Source organism: Dendrobium catenatum, unplaced genomic scaffold, assembly GCF_001605985.2.
Source record: "Dendrobium catenatum unplaced genomic scaffold, ASM160598v2 fragScaff_scaffold_249, whole genome shotgun sequence".
NCBI classification, from domain to species: Eukaryota; Viridiplantae; Streptophyta; class Magnoliopsida; order Asparagales; family Orchidaceae; genus Dendrobium; species Dendrobium catenatum.
The window spans coordinates 4,058,003-4,073,973 of record NW_021318711.1 but is presented as its reverse complement, the minus strand read 5'-3'; the positions used below and the strand labels follow the sequence as shown (position 1 = coordinate 4,073,973).

The 15,971-nt window shown below is 33.2% G+C and overlaps 1 protein-coding gene across 1 annotated transcript in view; it reads right to left on the bottom strand.

The window, feature by feature from the left end:
- LOC110097637 (probable splicing factor, arginine/serine-rich 6) overlaps nt 1–12,627 on the bottom strand; it is an 80,876-nt gene extending 68,249 nt beyond the window's left edge. The window contains exon 1 of the mRNA XM_020824141.2: nt 12,400–12,627. Coding sequence (XP_020679800.1) covers nt 12,400–12,510 — 111 coding nt within the window. The 5' untranslated portion in view covers nt 12,511–12,627. The remainder of the gene's footprint in view (nt 1–12,399) is intronic.
- Between the last annotated feature and the right edge of the window lie 3,344 nt (nt 12,628–15,971).

Here is a 15,971-nt window from a genome sequence, read left to right as displayed (position 1 = left end):
ATTTAGTGTACCCTTTCCAAATTAATTTTTAAACCTCTTCCTGATCATTGATCATTAAGTTAATGTAGATTGATTTCTCAAAAGCCATTAATATTATCAAAGTTACATTTACCATTGTTGAAGTTGTTGATAGCATCATAAGCGCACAATAAATTGGTTATGCGGTATCTTGTGTGGCTAAACCTGGTCGCAGGTCGTGTCGGGTCAACCCGTAACCCGTTCGGGTTGGAATGTCCGACCCGTTTGCAAAAACGGTTCGGGTTGACCCGTTTATATACGGGTCGGGTCGGGTTCGACCCGAACCCGACGGGTTGACCCGAATTGACACCCCTAAATAGATCATTGAAACTCAAATATTTGGTATTGAGTCAGGGAAAAGAATAAAGACACACTGAATGATCAATTTAATACAATGCAATCGAGTTGAGATCATTTGAATTCATTAGTGAATACCAAATTAATACTAATAAAAAAGTTTATGAAATTATAAATTGCAAGAACATGAATGTTGAAATGCATCCACAAAAAATGGAGCCAAATAGCAAAGTCAAGGAAATATCGGAAACTTTAGGATTCATAAATATAAAGGAACATATTAGTTATAAAGATAAATAGTACGGAAAAAAAAAAGATACTTAATTGGCATCTAGTCGACACAATGTCGATGAGGCAATTTCTGACATTGATGACAAAATGAAAATACTGAAATTTCTGAGTAAGAAATAAACAAGTGCAGACCTGATAGTGGTAAAAAATGTGGAGAAACAAAGCCAATGCTTTAGTTTGAAGCAACTTTCCAAGATAACAATAAGAGGAAGAAATTATACATGAAGCGGAATCCATGTGAAGAGATAAGATAACAAGGTTTAGACATTGATTTATGAGACTTCAACACAGTCAATTGGCTTACTACATCGCTTACTACATTGGCTTAACTCCAAATACATTTTAAGCTCTTTTAAATTAAAACAGCATAAATAAAAACTAAAAAAATGCTGAGGATGAGGCTTTTTCCTTGCCAACTTCAAAATGTAACTTTTGAAAGAAAGCACACCACCACATTATATGTAGAGATTCAATTGCATTTACATTTCCTATTATTAAGAAAGCACCTTTAATCACCAGTAATGTAAGCAAAAATAAATAAATAAATTAGTATAATGAGATATTTAAAGAATGTGACACATTCAAAGCAACCAAATTTTTAGGAATTGTTTCAATTTTAGGTTGGAGTAGCTCCAGTGGAAGATAAGGTTAGAGAGAGTCATCTTAGATGGTTTGGTCACATAAAACGTTGGCCTTCCAATGACCCGGTTAGGAGAGTAGATTTATTAGATTTGGCTTATGTTAAGAAAAGTAGAGGTAGACATAAAAAAACTTAGTTCGAAATATTAGAAATGACCTTTCTTTATTGGATATAAATGAGAATTTGATTCTTAATAGAACACAATGGATAAAAGATTCATGTACCCAACCTCTAGTAGTGGAATAAAGACTTGATGTTGTTCTTGATGTTGTTTAATTCATTAACTGCAGTGAAGTACTTATATGACCAATGTCAACAAACTCAATGTTACCAAAGCCGACTTAATCCAATTTTAACTATTTTTAAACCAATTCATGTTAGCACATAATTGAATCAATTTGCCACAACATTAAAGTCAGTCAAAGATAATAAGATGATCTCACTAATAAACTTATTTATTCAAGTCATCAAGGCTGCTCGACATATCTATTCTGCCTTTGGGCACTATATATGCCATTGAACTCATTTGAGCTCCGACCAATCAATTCACTACCGAAGTCTCCCAAGCATCCAATCTCAAAGTGGAATTGGTAGAGACCTCATCAACGAAGCATTATTCTCAAAAATATCATTCTTTATGAAGACTTCATAAAGAGCCATTCAAGTAATTAGAAAGCTAAAAGCTAGCTAGGTTTACACATTTTACAGTAAACACTCATGAAGCCTTGCTATGTAATTTTACCAGTATTGCTCGTACGTGATCATTTCTATAGCAAGGTATCTCGACTCAATCCTATATACAAAAGAATAGCGGATGAGCATGACCCCCTCTAATACATTCATTCTATCACATTAATCTTATATTTTGACAATCTAATCAAAATCTCAAAGCTTCCCTGTCTAAGCTCTCTTTCTCTCTCTTCTTTTTTCTCTTCTTTGTCAAATCTTGTTCATAAGATTCTAATGTCACCCACAAAAAATGCAAGATTTAACATCCTTTAAGATATAATGAGCGTGACAAAAGACCAGAAGTCAAGCTTACGTTAGAAAAGAAGTAAGAAAATGAGTTATAAGATATTATGATTCAAATGTTCATGAGAAAATATTTCACCCTAGAATCTCACTCTATATAAAGTTGATGAAATGGCAAGAAACTAGGATCTGATTGAAAAGGACCTTATATCATCAAAGAGAAAGTCAATACCAGAGCCTACAAACTCATAAAAAAAATGTACCATGCATGGAATGAAGACAATTAGAAGATCTTTTATCCATGAAAAGGGATAAGTCCCTTTCAATTTTCTTTTATAAATGTAAGGAGCTTCAATTTGAATAAATAAATAAATAATTGAAGAAAATTAAACTCTTTCATTATAATTTTGGATAAAAAACTTTACAAATATCATCATAGGAGGACTTTGCAAACCCAACCATCATAAAGGACGCATATAATTTATCCCTTCAAAAACTCATCCCTATAAAGATTTTCCAAGAACTCGACATCCAAGAAAATTTTAAAAAATTGCCTAGTTAGAAATTGGAAAACAATTAAAAAAAGTTGGCTTTTAAATCAAAATAGGTTATTATACTTAAAGTTGCTAACTTTGAAGTATAAAGTCAATACATTGATTTTGAAAAAAAAACTATTTTCTAAATGAATACTTGCTTAGTTAAGTAAAAGATAAACTAAATTAAGGGACCAAATTGTTCTTTTCTTATGATCAAAGTAAGAAGTTGTGAGACTATTCCATACAGAAGAGCTAAGACTCGAAAGTAGACGGACAATTTGCATTTAATAAAGTCGACTTTTATACTTAACTTGAAGCATAAGTTCTACTAAAAAGAAAAAGACAAATTTGATAAGCAATAGTAAATAATATCTCATATTTATAATTGTTTAATCATTTCCTATCATGTAAATTTTAATCATTGATCAATTTACTCAAATGTTAAGTTGTCATTTTAAGATTTAACTTCTACATATTTCTTTATATAAATGATCCGAACAATGTGTTGAAAATCATTATTATCTTATTGATAACAAAATTAATCCCTAGAACTTAAATGCCCCCCCTCCAAAAAAAAAACACTAAGATTTACGTTGAGAACAAGATAACTCCATTCTAGCGAGGTAATTGAGCGTGTCATATGATCTGTGGCTCATGAGTCAATGATCTATTAATAATTCAAATGATTTCTAGAAACACTTAATCCAATGAATACAAGAAACTTACCTGAAAGTGCAAGAGAAGAAGATGTAGGTGGTTTTTAATGGGTTACAAAGAATTGTTTTAGCCTATCAATATCTTCTTTGTTGAGCTCACTAAAGCTAGAATGCATTTCTGGGTTGAACTGACTTGTTGTAGACTTGTAGTGTTAGCTTGTGATGTCCCTTTTTTGTCCACTTCTTTGATTTCACTCCTTACTTGGGGGTATTCCATATAACTTCCAACAGGTCTCATTTATGTGTATTATTTTTTTGCAATGGCTGCATCAAAAAGAGTCTTTGTCTTTAGGTTTTGAAGAATCCTTATTTCTTTCATTTCATAGCATCTTTTTGATTGTCACAATTACTGAACCTTCAACATCCTTTCATTCTAACATTATCCGTCGTCATTTTTCATCAGCATCAATGAGAGCTAGAATCTCATTTTGTTAAATTTAGTGAATTAGAGATAGAAAAGACTTAATTTTATTGCACAAAGTTATCCTAATTTATAGATAAAGAAACAAAATAATTATGAAATAATACATAATTTTCCTTAATGTAATCTTTCAGCCATACAAATCTGGAAGGAGATTGGCCTAATCCAGGTGAGCCTCCCACGAGTCCCCATGTTGGCCATGAGATCAAGGGCCCAAGATATGGCTGGGATTTAATAAGGAGAGACTCCCACAGATCCCCATGCCGGCCATGGGATTAAGAGCCAAGAGACGGCTGGGATTTAAAACTCCACCTCAAGCTGGAGAATACAGATCTAGCATTCACAACTTGATAATTAGTTCAAAAAAGGTAGAGTTATCAAGTCCCTTGGTAAGAATGTCTATAAGCTAATCTTTTTTATGAAACATGATAAATACAAATAATTCCACTATCCAAATTCTCCATTATAAAATATATGTCCACTTCTATGTGCTTGATTCTATCATGCTAAACTAGACTATAAGCTATGATGATTGTTGATTTGTTGTCACAGTGTAGCTTTATAGGACCTTCCCACTTGATTCTTAGGGCTTCTAGAAATCATCTTGATCCATAGTAACTCACATATACCTAAGGTCATAGCTCTGAACTCTACCTCTACACTAGACCTTGCCACCATATTCTATTCCTTGCTCCTCCAAGTAACTAGGTTTCCTCCAAGTCCAATTTGAGATTTAGTTCTACTGGTATTGATGTCGGTTTACAAGCTAGTTTAACCATTTCTTTAAGAAGACAAGTAATGAATTTTTGTTGTGAAATAAAGATTCCTCTGCTAGATTGGGTCACTTCAAATTTAGAAAATATTTTAATCTACTAAGTTCTTTGATCTCAAATTTCTTGGCAAAACATTTCCATATAATCACTTTCTCCTTTTCACCATTCACAATCAAAATGATATCATCCACATAAACTAATAAAACTGTGACTCCCCCTGAGTCTAAGTGCTTGAAGAATAGTTTGTAGTCCCTTTGGCTCTTTTGATATCTATTGAGTAGCATGACCTTTGAGAATCTTCCAAATCAGCCTCTAGGTGATTGTTTTAGCTCATGTAGACCTTTAACCTATTGTTTTAGCTCATGTAGAACCTTCTTTAACCTACATACTTTGTCACCCTCAGAATTCTCTTTGAATCATGGTGAAATCTCCATAAATATTTTTTCTTACACCTCTCCGTATAGGAATGCATTTTTAACACCAACTATTCCAAATGCTAGTTATAATTAGCTGCTATGGAGAACAGGATCCTAACAGTGTTCATTTTGGCCATAAGTGCAAAAGTTTCTGGGCAGTCAATGTCGTAGTTTGAGTGTACCCTTTTGCTACCAATATTGCCTTGTACCTTTCCAGTGTACCATCAATTTTGTATTTCACATAGAATACCCATTTGCAGCTAATTAGTATTTTTCCAACTGGTAGGTCGGTAATCTCCCATGTATTGTTCTTTTCTAAGGCCTGCATTTCATCTTTCATGGCACTCTTCCAATTATCATCAGATAAGGCCTCATAAATATTTTTAAGAATATCAATATTATTTAGTGTGACAATAAAATTTTTATGTGGTATACTTGAGATTATTTTGATGAACTTGTGTTTACCTCAATTTTAGGAGATGGTTTCTTATTCTTGATTATGCACTAAAGTAAAGTTTGGATTTGTACACCTAGAATATACTTTTTCAAACCTCATGTTATCCATAATAACATTGTCCTTAGTTTCCTTAGCTTTGGTTTTAGGATAAGGTGGATCGGTTTGAGGTAGAGCTAAAAAGTCAAGGTGGCAAGCTCACTTTCCTCATCTACCTCAATTTCAATCTACCCCTAAAGATGAGGTTTGATTAAATAGGATTTTTGTTCATCAAAAGTGGCATCAACAGATACCAGAGTTTTCTTGGTGGATAGGTGATAACACTTATAACATCTCTAGGTGGATGAATATACAACAAAGATACATATGAGTGCTCTTCTATCTATTTTTTCTCTATTTTGGCTGTGAATATAAACATAGGCAATGCACCCAAATATTCTGAGTGTGAGGTTTTAATAGGTTCGAATTCAAGGCAAAAAGATGAGAGGATATCTATTGGGGTTTTTAGTCCCGAGATTTTCTAAGATGGTCAATTTATGAGATAAGTGGCAATCATAAGGGCTTCCCTCAGTAGAACTTGAGTATATTATGGTGGAATAGAAGTGCACGTGTAGAGATAAGAAGTTGCATTTTTTTTCTTTCTACAACTCCGTTTTGTTGTGAGATATGAATGCAAGAAGACTCGTAAATAATACCTTCGTTTTGAAAGTAAGAGGATAGGGTGGCATTGTTCGAACAAAATTTCCTTATTTTTACACTAAATTGGTCTAGATCATGGCTAACATCAAATTTATTTTTGATGAGAGAGATCCATGAATACAAACTATAGAGCTGCTAAAATGTTAGGAATTTTTTAGGGTACCCATATATCACTATGAATAAGGTAGAAGGGAGTATGATATCTCTCATTTTTGTTTAGAAAAGAAACTCATTTATTCTTTTGCTAACTCACAGATTTCACAATGAAAGAATTCATTTTCTAAATCATAAAAAAGTTTTTGATACATTACAAGATGGATATCCTAAAAAAATGATAAAGCCAAATAATAGATTTTTTATTAAATATAGATGACATTAAATGGCCATTATTGATAATAATGGATTTTTTCAGCTTTTCCAGGAAGTATAGTCCATATTTCTCCTTAACAAGTCCAGTCTTCTTCCATGATTTGTGGGCCTAAATAAACAAGTAGGGTTAAATAGAACTTGGCAATTAGAATCAATGGTAAGTTTTTTTATAGAGATTAGGTTTGTGAATAATTGAGGTACGTGAACTACATTTCTTAGAGTGAGAGAGGGAGGTAAGGGTATGTCTCCTTAGCCTGCTTGTATGATAAAAGAACCATCAACAGTTATGATTTTCTTATCACTCGAGCAAGGAGTATAATTAATAAAGTAGGTAATGGAGTATTTCATGTGATATGTGGCTCCTAAGTCAATGATCCATAAATATTTCAAATGATTTTTAAATACACCTAATCCGAGTGATATAAGAAACTTACTTAAAAGTACAAGAAAAGAAGATGCAGGTGATTTTTTAAGAGATATCAGGAGTTGTTTTAACTTATCAATATCTACTTTGTTGAGTTATATGATATTGAACTTCATTTCTAGGTTAGACAAATTTGTTGTAGTCGCACTTATGATGTCCCCTTTTGTCCATTTCTTTGATTAAACTTCTTACTTGGGGGGCTTTCCATATAACTACTAATGGTACTCCTTTATGTGTTTGATTTCTTGCAATAATTGCACCAAAGATAGTCTTTGTCTTTAGAATTGGAGAAATCATTACCTCTTTCCTTTCATAGCGCCTCTTATCACCATTGTTGAACCTTCAACAGCCTTTGGTTCTAGCATTATCCCTCATCAGCTTTTCTCAGCATGAGTGAGAGAAATTGTCTCATTTAGTGAACGTGTCTCATCTTTGTCAAGGATCTAAACTCTAACCTGGCCAAACTCCACATTTAATCTACAAGAAAGCCATACACTATCATTCTCAACAAAGATTTTCAGGATAACAGCATCTTCTGGACAATTGGTCTCTATATAGTTGTAGTGATCAAGTTCTTGCCACAAGCTTTGAAAGAGAATGACATATTCAATCACAGACTTGCTTCATTGTTTTGTGCTTCTCACCTTGACCTTAATTTCGAAGACTTGACCAGCATCCCGAGCTTTTGAGAATTTTTGTCTAATGGCATCCCATATGTCCTAGGCAATATATAGGAACATAAAAATATCACTAATGTCTATAGTCATGGAATTCAACAATAATGACAATCATGGAGTCCACTTCATCCCATAACCAAAAATTGGATCTCCTTCTTTTGGTCCTACCCCAAGGATGTAATTTATCTCTCCTTTCCTTTTCTAGTAGGTCTTCACAAATTGATACCGCTTTAAATAATTCTTCCCATTTAAGCGATGGGAATGTTGCATATTTTGGAGGTCACCTCTTCCTTGACGCAAGATAGAGTCATCCATTTGGTCAAAGCTTTAGGAGGAATTTGCTTCAGGCATTGCGGCGGCAAGGGTAGCAATGATAGTTCTATAAAGCAGAGCAGCAATGAAGGCTACATTGGTTATAGATATGATAGTAACAACAGGGGAAAGCCGGCAATGAAGGCACAACAGTAATGAAAAAAAACTTTGAATTCCAACTACAGCAATGAAGGCTCTGATACCATATTAAATTCAGAGAATTGAAGAGGGAATAGTTAATTTCATTGCACAAAGTTATCCCTATTTATAGATCTATACAAAAATATCTTATTAAGGAAACAAATAATTATGGAATAATACATAATTTTCCTAATAAAATCCTTTATAAATCAGCCACCCAAATATGGAAGGAGATTGCCGTGATCCAGGTGAGCCTCCCACGGATCCCCATACTAGCCATGGGATCAAGGGCCCAAGCGACAGCTAGGATTTAGAAAGGTAAGTCTCCCACAGATCTCCATGTTGGTCATGGGATCAAGGGCCACAGGACGGCTAGGATTTAATAGTTATCATTTCAATATTTAACTTCTACAAATTCTTTTAATATAAATGATCTGAACGTTTCGAAAATCATTATTATTTTATCGATAAAAAAATTAAGCCCTATAAATTAACCCCCCACCCACCTAAGCAATAAGATCTACATTGAGAACAAGATATCTCCATTCTAGCGAGGAATCTAGAGATGGTTACCCACGTGAAGACAAAAGTTCTGGTACAAGGAGAAGCCCATCTAAGATAACAACTTATCATTTAAAGATAAACAGAGGATAAAAAGGTCAAGTACGATTTGAGGCAATATAAATTTTTTAAATAACGAACTAGATTAACAGTTCCTTGAATGGATTTAGAAACTATAATTGGATTGAGATCATGATGGATTGAGGTCAACTCCTCTTGAGCCAAGCCAGATCCAAATGAAAGTCAAATGTTGCATTCCTAAAATCCCTTGCCCCATTAAAAATTCAAGACCCTGAGAAGTGATCATATCCACAAGTTATTTCATCATTTCGTATGTCAAATCAAAAAATATAAAATTGAGTTCATCATTTTTTTTAAAAGAAAAACTCTAATAATTACAAGAAATTCAATTGATACTCAAGCAAGTGACTCATAAACTCATCAAAGCCGACTTCAAATGAATGCCAATTTCATTCCAAAAAGCAAAGTCAATATCAAGGCTAACTTCAGCAAAAGGCCTACTTTGCTGTAAAAAGCACAATAAAAATCAAGGTTGACTTAAACAAAAGGTCGACTTCATATAAAAAGCAACAACAACAACAAGGCTGACTTCATAATAAAAATATTATGAACAATAATAAAGTAAGATCTACTAAAAATCTTAAATACATTTTGTCAAAGCATAAAAAAAAAACTGTTGAAATAAAAAATAACTCAACACAAACTAATATAAGGAAATAAAAGACATAAAAGAAAATAAGAAGTTACATTCAACCTACCTTAATTTTTCTCAGAAAATAACAAATGATTTTAAGGACAACTTGGCAAAGTTTGGGCCCCGCCTAACATCTTCACCCAACACAGCAGCACCAAACTAGAAATGAAAGACCAAATCAAAAGCTATATCTCATTGGAGTCGACCAATGATAAATCAACTACCGAATAATGAACTCACACCATCAAAAAAATTTGATTGTATCCAGACAACACCAAAACTTGTGAGTATACATGACCTCAATCTTCACTCCTTGATGTTTTTAGTGCAAGCCATTCCTGACTTCATCATAGATTATAGTTGGGCGACCGTCAGTGTTTGAGCTTTTCTTCTAAAAGATTAAGCCAACTTCTTTCAGCATAACAAGAACTCTATGTGTAGTAAGTTTATCAAAAATATCTAAAAGTCTGCATGAGGCTAGTTGGTATTAATAAAAGACTTCAAAGAAGAACCTTGATCATCAAAACTTCAATTGTCCTAACCAAAAAAGAAATTTCAAGTCCATCAAGTGTAATCAAAGTTAAATTGCTTGGCTTGAAACTTCCAAAGAAACGTGAGAAGACTTCTCACCGTTATCAATGCCTTTAGAAGATTGGGCTGCCAAGTTATCATTGTAAGTCATTTTATCAATTTCTAAGATATCAGGTGCAAAAGTTACAATGCCCGCTTCTTTTGGGCTGTTCAAGCTTCATTCTATTGCAGCAACTCCAAAAATAATAGAAGAAACTTTTGTAGAAGTATCAAGAGTTGAAGGACTCTTGGAACTTGGCCGATCAATAGAGGATTCTAGAAGAGCAAACTTCTCATTAATGTCACTTCAGATGCTCATTTACAACTTACAAGACATTGTATTTAGTGCACCCATGATGAATTCAGCAAGAAAGTGCTAATCCACACTCTGGGAACAGACTTCACTTCAGTACAAACCTCTTCTTGAGTTGTACCTTCATCTATAGCAACAGATGGATCCTTCTCAACAACTTCAGCAACAATATTAGAAGTTGCTCTGTCAGTGCAAGAAGACTTGATGAAGCTAAGAGATCAATTAATGCATCAAGCTTGGCAACCTCCTTACTCACCTCCAAAGGTTCAATCTTTACTTTCTTTAGAGGTGGTTTGGAATCTAACAGTAATTCTACATATGCTACTTTTCGAGAGCCTCCTTCTGACACGTCTTTAAAATAAGAAACAAGTTCTCTATTTAAGCAATCACAGAGATTGAGGTTTCCAAGCCCTTCGTCTCAACCAAAGGAGGCAGAAAATTGCAAGGTGGAGTTAATGAGGAAGACAAATTACAGAAAAAAAAAAATCTTCAAATAAGCTTCCATGGATAAATTTATAGACTTGTGAGACAGATGTGTAAATGAATTTGTAATTTTTTGTCTCTTGCTCTTTTTTGGATTTCTTCAAACTAAAGGAACTAATGTATATAAAATATTGCCTAATCTATGTTTATCAAATATTGCAACTATCTCGAACCAAAGTCAATCAAGTCAATAAGTAGTTGAACCAAAATGCCACAAAGATGATGTCACAAGAAAATATGATGATCTAATTAATATACTCACTAGTTCAAGTCATAAAACAGGTCTATTAAATACCAGTTATAATATTCATAATCTAAACTTAGTTAAACCTATATTAATCCCCGAGAATATTTGAACTCAATACATCAATTTGTATGTAAGTCAACCAATCCTCAAAGTACTTGCAAGCTCAAAATGAAGTGACCAGAGACCTCATCAAAGAAGAATTATTTTCAAATATCTCATAATTTATCAAGACTTGACCATGAGCTATTCATGTAATTAGCAAACTACAAGCTAGCGAGGTTTAACATTTTACAGCAAATACTTATTAAGCCTTACTATGCAATTTTATTTATATTAATCAAATGTGGCTTTTCATGGATGTACTTTGGCCAAAATCTATAATAGAGGGTAAGATGAGCCTGAGACATTCATTTTGACACATCATCTTTCATTTTTTCGGATAATTTATTCAAATTCGTAAAGGTTTTCTCTCTAAAATCTCTCTCTTGTTCTCTACATTATTACTTTATTAGTAAGAATATGGTGTCAGCCAAAATATTTAGAATCCAACAGTATTAATTAAAATAACTATATTACTTGTCTTCCACATTCCAATGATACTATAAACTAAGCATGTGCAAACAATTCGGGTGTTTTATTTACGTTAGGGCCCCATTTAAGAAAGGTGAACAGACAGCAGCATATCTTTTACAGAGTTTTACATATAAACCACTTCATTTCATGTTATTTACATATCCAACACCCAAAACATTAATATTACATATCTACCGCTCATATACAATTTTAATATCAAATATACCACTCCTATAATTCATTTCTACCATTCATACAATCCTATAAACTTTAATATTTCATTCCATGCACCCAAATTTGTTATATGAGAGATAGACATGTAATATTAATGTTTTGAGTGTTAGATAAGTAAATAGCATGAAATAAAGTGGTATGCATGTAAATCCCCCCTTTTAACAACCACAAGCGTCGTCATTTTCATCCAAAACTAACCAATGGCCACCACTAGAATAATTCAGAATCCTTCTAAAATATTAAAAACTAGGAATAAATTATGGAATTCTGCTCTACAAATCCTAAATTCTCAAGTTATTCCTCTCAGATAGTGCAAACAGCGCCTTCGTAACTACCGTTCTGCATACTATCTATTTCCTAGTTCCCGAAGAAGACACAGCTTAACGTAATGGTCCCAGCTAGATTCGAGGGGCATCCGTCACACAAGCCCAAAAGATTCTGCTCAACGAGTCGATTTCTCCTTGTTGATTAGAATTAATAATTAAAGGAGAATGAAAGATTAATTAAGCTTTTCAGAAAGAAGATAAAAAGGGATTTGACGATTGACCTTCACGGCGACCACCGAACCGTACAGGGAGAAGGCACGGCGGAGGTCGGCCTCACTAGCGTCGTAGGGGAGGCCGCCAACGTAAATAGAGTTGTCGTCGTCTATAGTCATCAGCTTTGCTCGAATCACCGCGCTTCTGCTAGGGTTTTAGAAGCGGACCAAGGTGCCGACGAGGAGTCGGGTGTCTTGTGAGAGTAAAACGAGCATGCCTAGCTTGTTTTTTCAACCGGAGAAATTTTGTGAATTATATAATCTTTATTTATGCAACTTTTTTAGTTTCACATCATAGGATGAATTTGAGGTAGTTGCCTTTAACTATTTAAATGATGTGAAGTACACACTTTTTTCTAAATACATTATGTGTGATACTTGAGATAATATGCATATATTAAGGTGTATTTAATCATTATATTTAATACAAACATTCAAAAAATTTAAATGAATTGAATGAACTAAAATATATTATTTAACATTTAATTTAAACAAAATTAAAATTTTTTATATAACCGGCAAGTTCTTTCCAAATCGGATCGGTTCTGTACTTCACCGGTTTAACCGTTTGTTCAATCTGGTTCGAGCCAGTTCAATGCAAAGCCGCTTCTGTAGGCTAGATCGGACCGGTCACTAGACCGGTTCATGGTTGAACCGCCAGTCCAGTCCGATTTTCAAAATATTTGTCATAATGCATCTTGATATGTTTGTTGAATTTTTTTAGTATTTATTAAAAGATTTTAGGTTGAAAATTTGTTAATTTGATGTGTTTATGAATTTAATTTTAATTAATTTAAAAATATTGAAAAAACTATACTTAACATAATATTTAATTATTTATAAAATTCTAATATATATTATTTTTTTAACTATAGAATTCATGTACTTATTATGAGTGTTATAATAAAATTATTAAAAGTTTAATAAAAATAAAAAATATGAATTGAAATTTTATCATAAATTTTAATATTTAAATAAAAATTAAAAATAGATGTAATAAAAAATTAGTTTTTAATTGGAAGAAATTTTAAGATTCTTTAATGATAAGAAAAGTAGTTAATAAAAATAATGTGTTAGGAAGGTGATCATTTCATCATTTTTTTTATTTCATCTATACAAAAATTTGTTTTTTTAGAAATTAGAGACAATCATGCCCAAACTCATTCCAAAAATGAAAGGTTACAAGAGAATAACAATAGTTTATAAGAAAAACAAATAAAAACTTACAAAACTAAACAAACTAAAAAACTCCAAAATAAAGGAGAAAAGGAACAAAATGAGCAAGCTATACATTACACCAAAAATTCCTATCAACAATAAGCTAATAGAAATCACCACCATCTCAATAGATCCACTTAAAGCAAGCATAACAAGAGAACATGCTAAGAGAAAGCTCCACAAGCAACTTCCAAACCAAGCACCAAAACAAAGAGATGGAAACCAACTCCCAAAAGAGGCAATAAACAACCAACAAGAGAAATCCTTAGCCACCAAACAGCTGCAGAAAACCAACAACTAAGACCATCAAGCATGATATCACCCAGACAAGTGACAGCAACACAATAGATCAACCTACAATAAGAAGAACTGTAGATCTAGCTAAGAGAATGCTCCACCATACTAACATATCTACAAAAACATTCGGCCAGATAACACCTAAGCCACCAAGCAACTGCAGAAAACTAATAAACAAGACCATCAAGCAAAAAATTACCCAGACCACTGGCAGCAATACAAGAGATCAACCAGTAAACCAAGCAAGAGAAAGCACCTCCAAATCAAGAGATTCATTTACAACAAGCAGCTACCGAACAAAGCTACAAAACAATGGGAAGGAAAACACTCCCATCCAATGCAACAAAATAAATAGATAGAGAACACCATACCCACCATCAAGCAGCAGAACAACAACAACCGAGACCACCAAGAAGGCAAACCCCAAACCCATCAATATCAAAAAACCATCAACTAAAGAACATTCAGAACAACAGCAGGAAAACAAAACCCAAATGAACAAACGAAAAAGAATAAAACAACAAGCAACCAAACCGACCACCAACAGCAAAAAGCAACCCAAAACCAGAAAACTAAAATATTATTTTTGAAAAAGTAATTTTGAAACTAAATTTGAGAAAGAAGCTTTAAAAATAACATAATAAAAAATCCTTATTTTAATTTTAAAAAATAATAGAATTACATAATTGATGTATGTAATTTCTCCTTTTTTCAAATTTTTTTTCCTTCTCTTCCGTATGTGTTGATTTAGAGGTTGTTTGATTGAATATTTATAATATAGAATAAATAGAATGAATATATTTTTAAAACATATGTATTATTTTGTTTGATGTGACTTAAATGTTTTAGAATATTTCTTATATTCGTTATAATAGAGTTTAAATACATTGAAATATATCAGACAGCAAGGGACATCTGTACGAATCAACTACAAATGGGAAAGTTGAGATCGTGAGTTTTTTTTTTTTTTTTTTTTTGGGGCAAAGCTCGTATATTGATATAACAAAAACTCAAAGGCTTACAAAAAACAACCTACAAAACCATCTAAAAACCTGAAAACAAAGAAAGAATGTAATATTAGAAACCCAAAAATGAACAAAAAGAGCAAAAACACACAGGACTCAAGTTATATGGAACCCGCAGAGGACAAACAAAAACTTGAGAGCCAAAAAGCTCATTTGTCCGCATCTAGCCTCAATGAACCGAAAAGGAATTCTCCATGGTTGCCAAAAGACCAGAACCCGAGCAGAGTCAGGGTGTAGAGATACATGACAGGCCAAAATGTGAACCATCAAAGCTGATGCAAATGGTCGTTCAAGGGGATGCAAAATACCATGCAGGTTCCAATTATCATCGTCCCAAAAACCAACCAGCAATCCACCACCTTAGTTAAAGCATGAAGGAAATGTGTCATAGAGCAAATCAGCTAACTTCCACTTAAAAATTTGTAAGAAATGGTCGTAGCCAATTTCTTACACAATTATCGATGAGAGACATGTAATCCCGCAAACCTTGTATCATTTCGTTCCCTCCATATGAAATAGATTGCACAACTTATCACAAAATAACAAAAGTTTTTCAGCCATGTTGTATATGGCAATATCCTCCAAAAATTTAAATAGCAGCATCAAAGAGGACCTTAGCAATAAACTGTTCAAAACTGGTAGGAGGTGGGATATAACCGCAAAAGAGAAATCATAAGAAAAAGAACATTTGAGTAATGTTTTCCTCTTCTCGCTAGCAAATAGGACAAGTAGAGTGTATGAATATGTTTCTCTTGGCTAAAACATCAACCATCTTTAACCCATTCTGAACCAAAAGCCAGACATACGAAGAATATCTAAGAGCAGCTCGCTTATGCCAAATGCCAAATGAATCTAAACCAGTCCAGTTTTTGTAAACCAGCAAAAAAGTGGAGTCTAAAAGACTTAAAATAAGGTTTATCATTGTCCATCCAAGCTAGAGGAGCAAAATAAGAGCCCAAAATAGGGATAGCTAAAATAAGTTGCCTAGTCCATAAGGGGAAGCAATCCAGCAAGCACCAGGATCCCTCAATCACATAATCC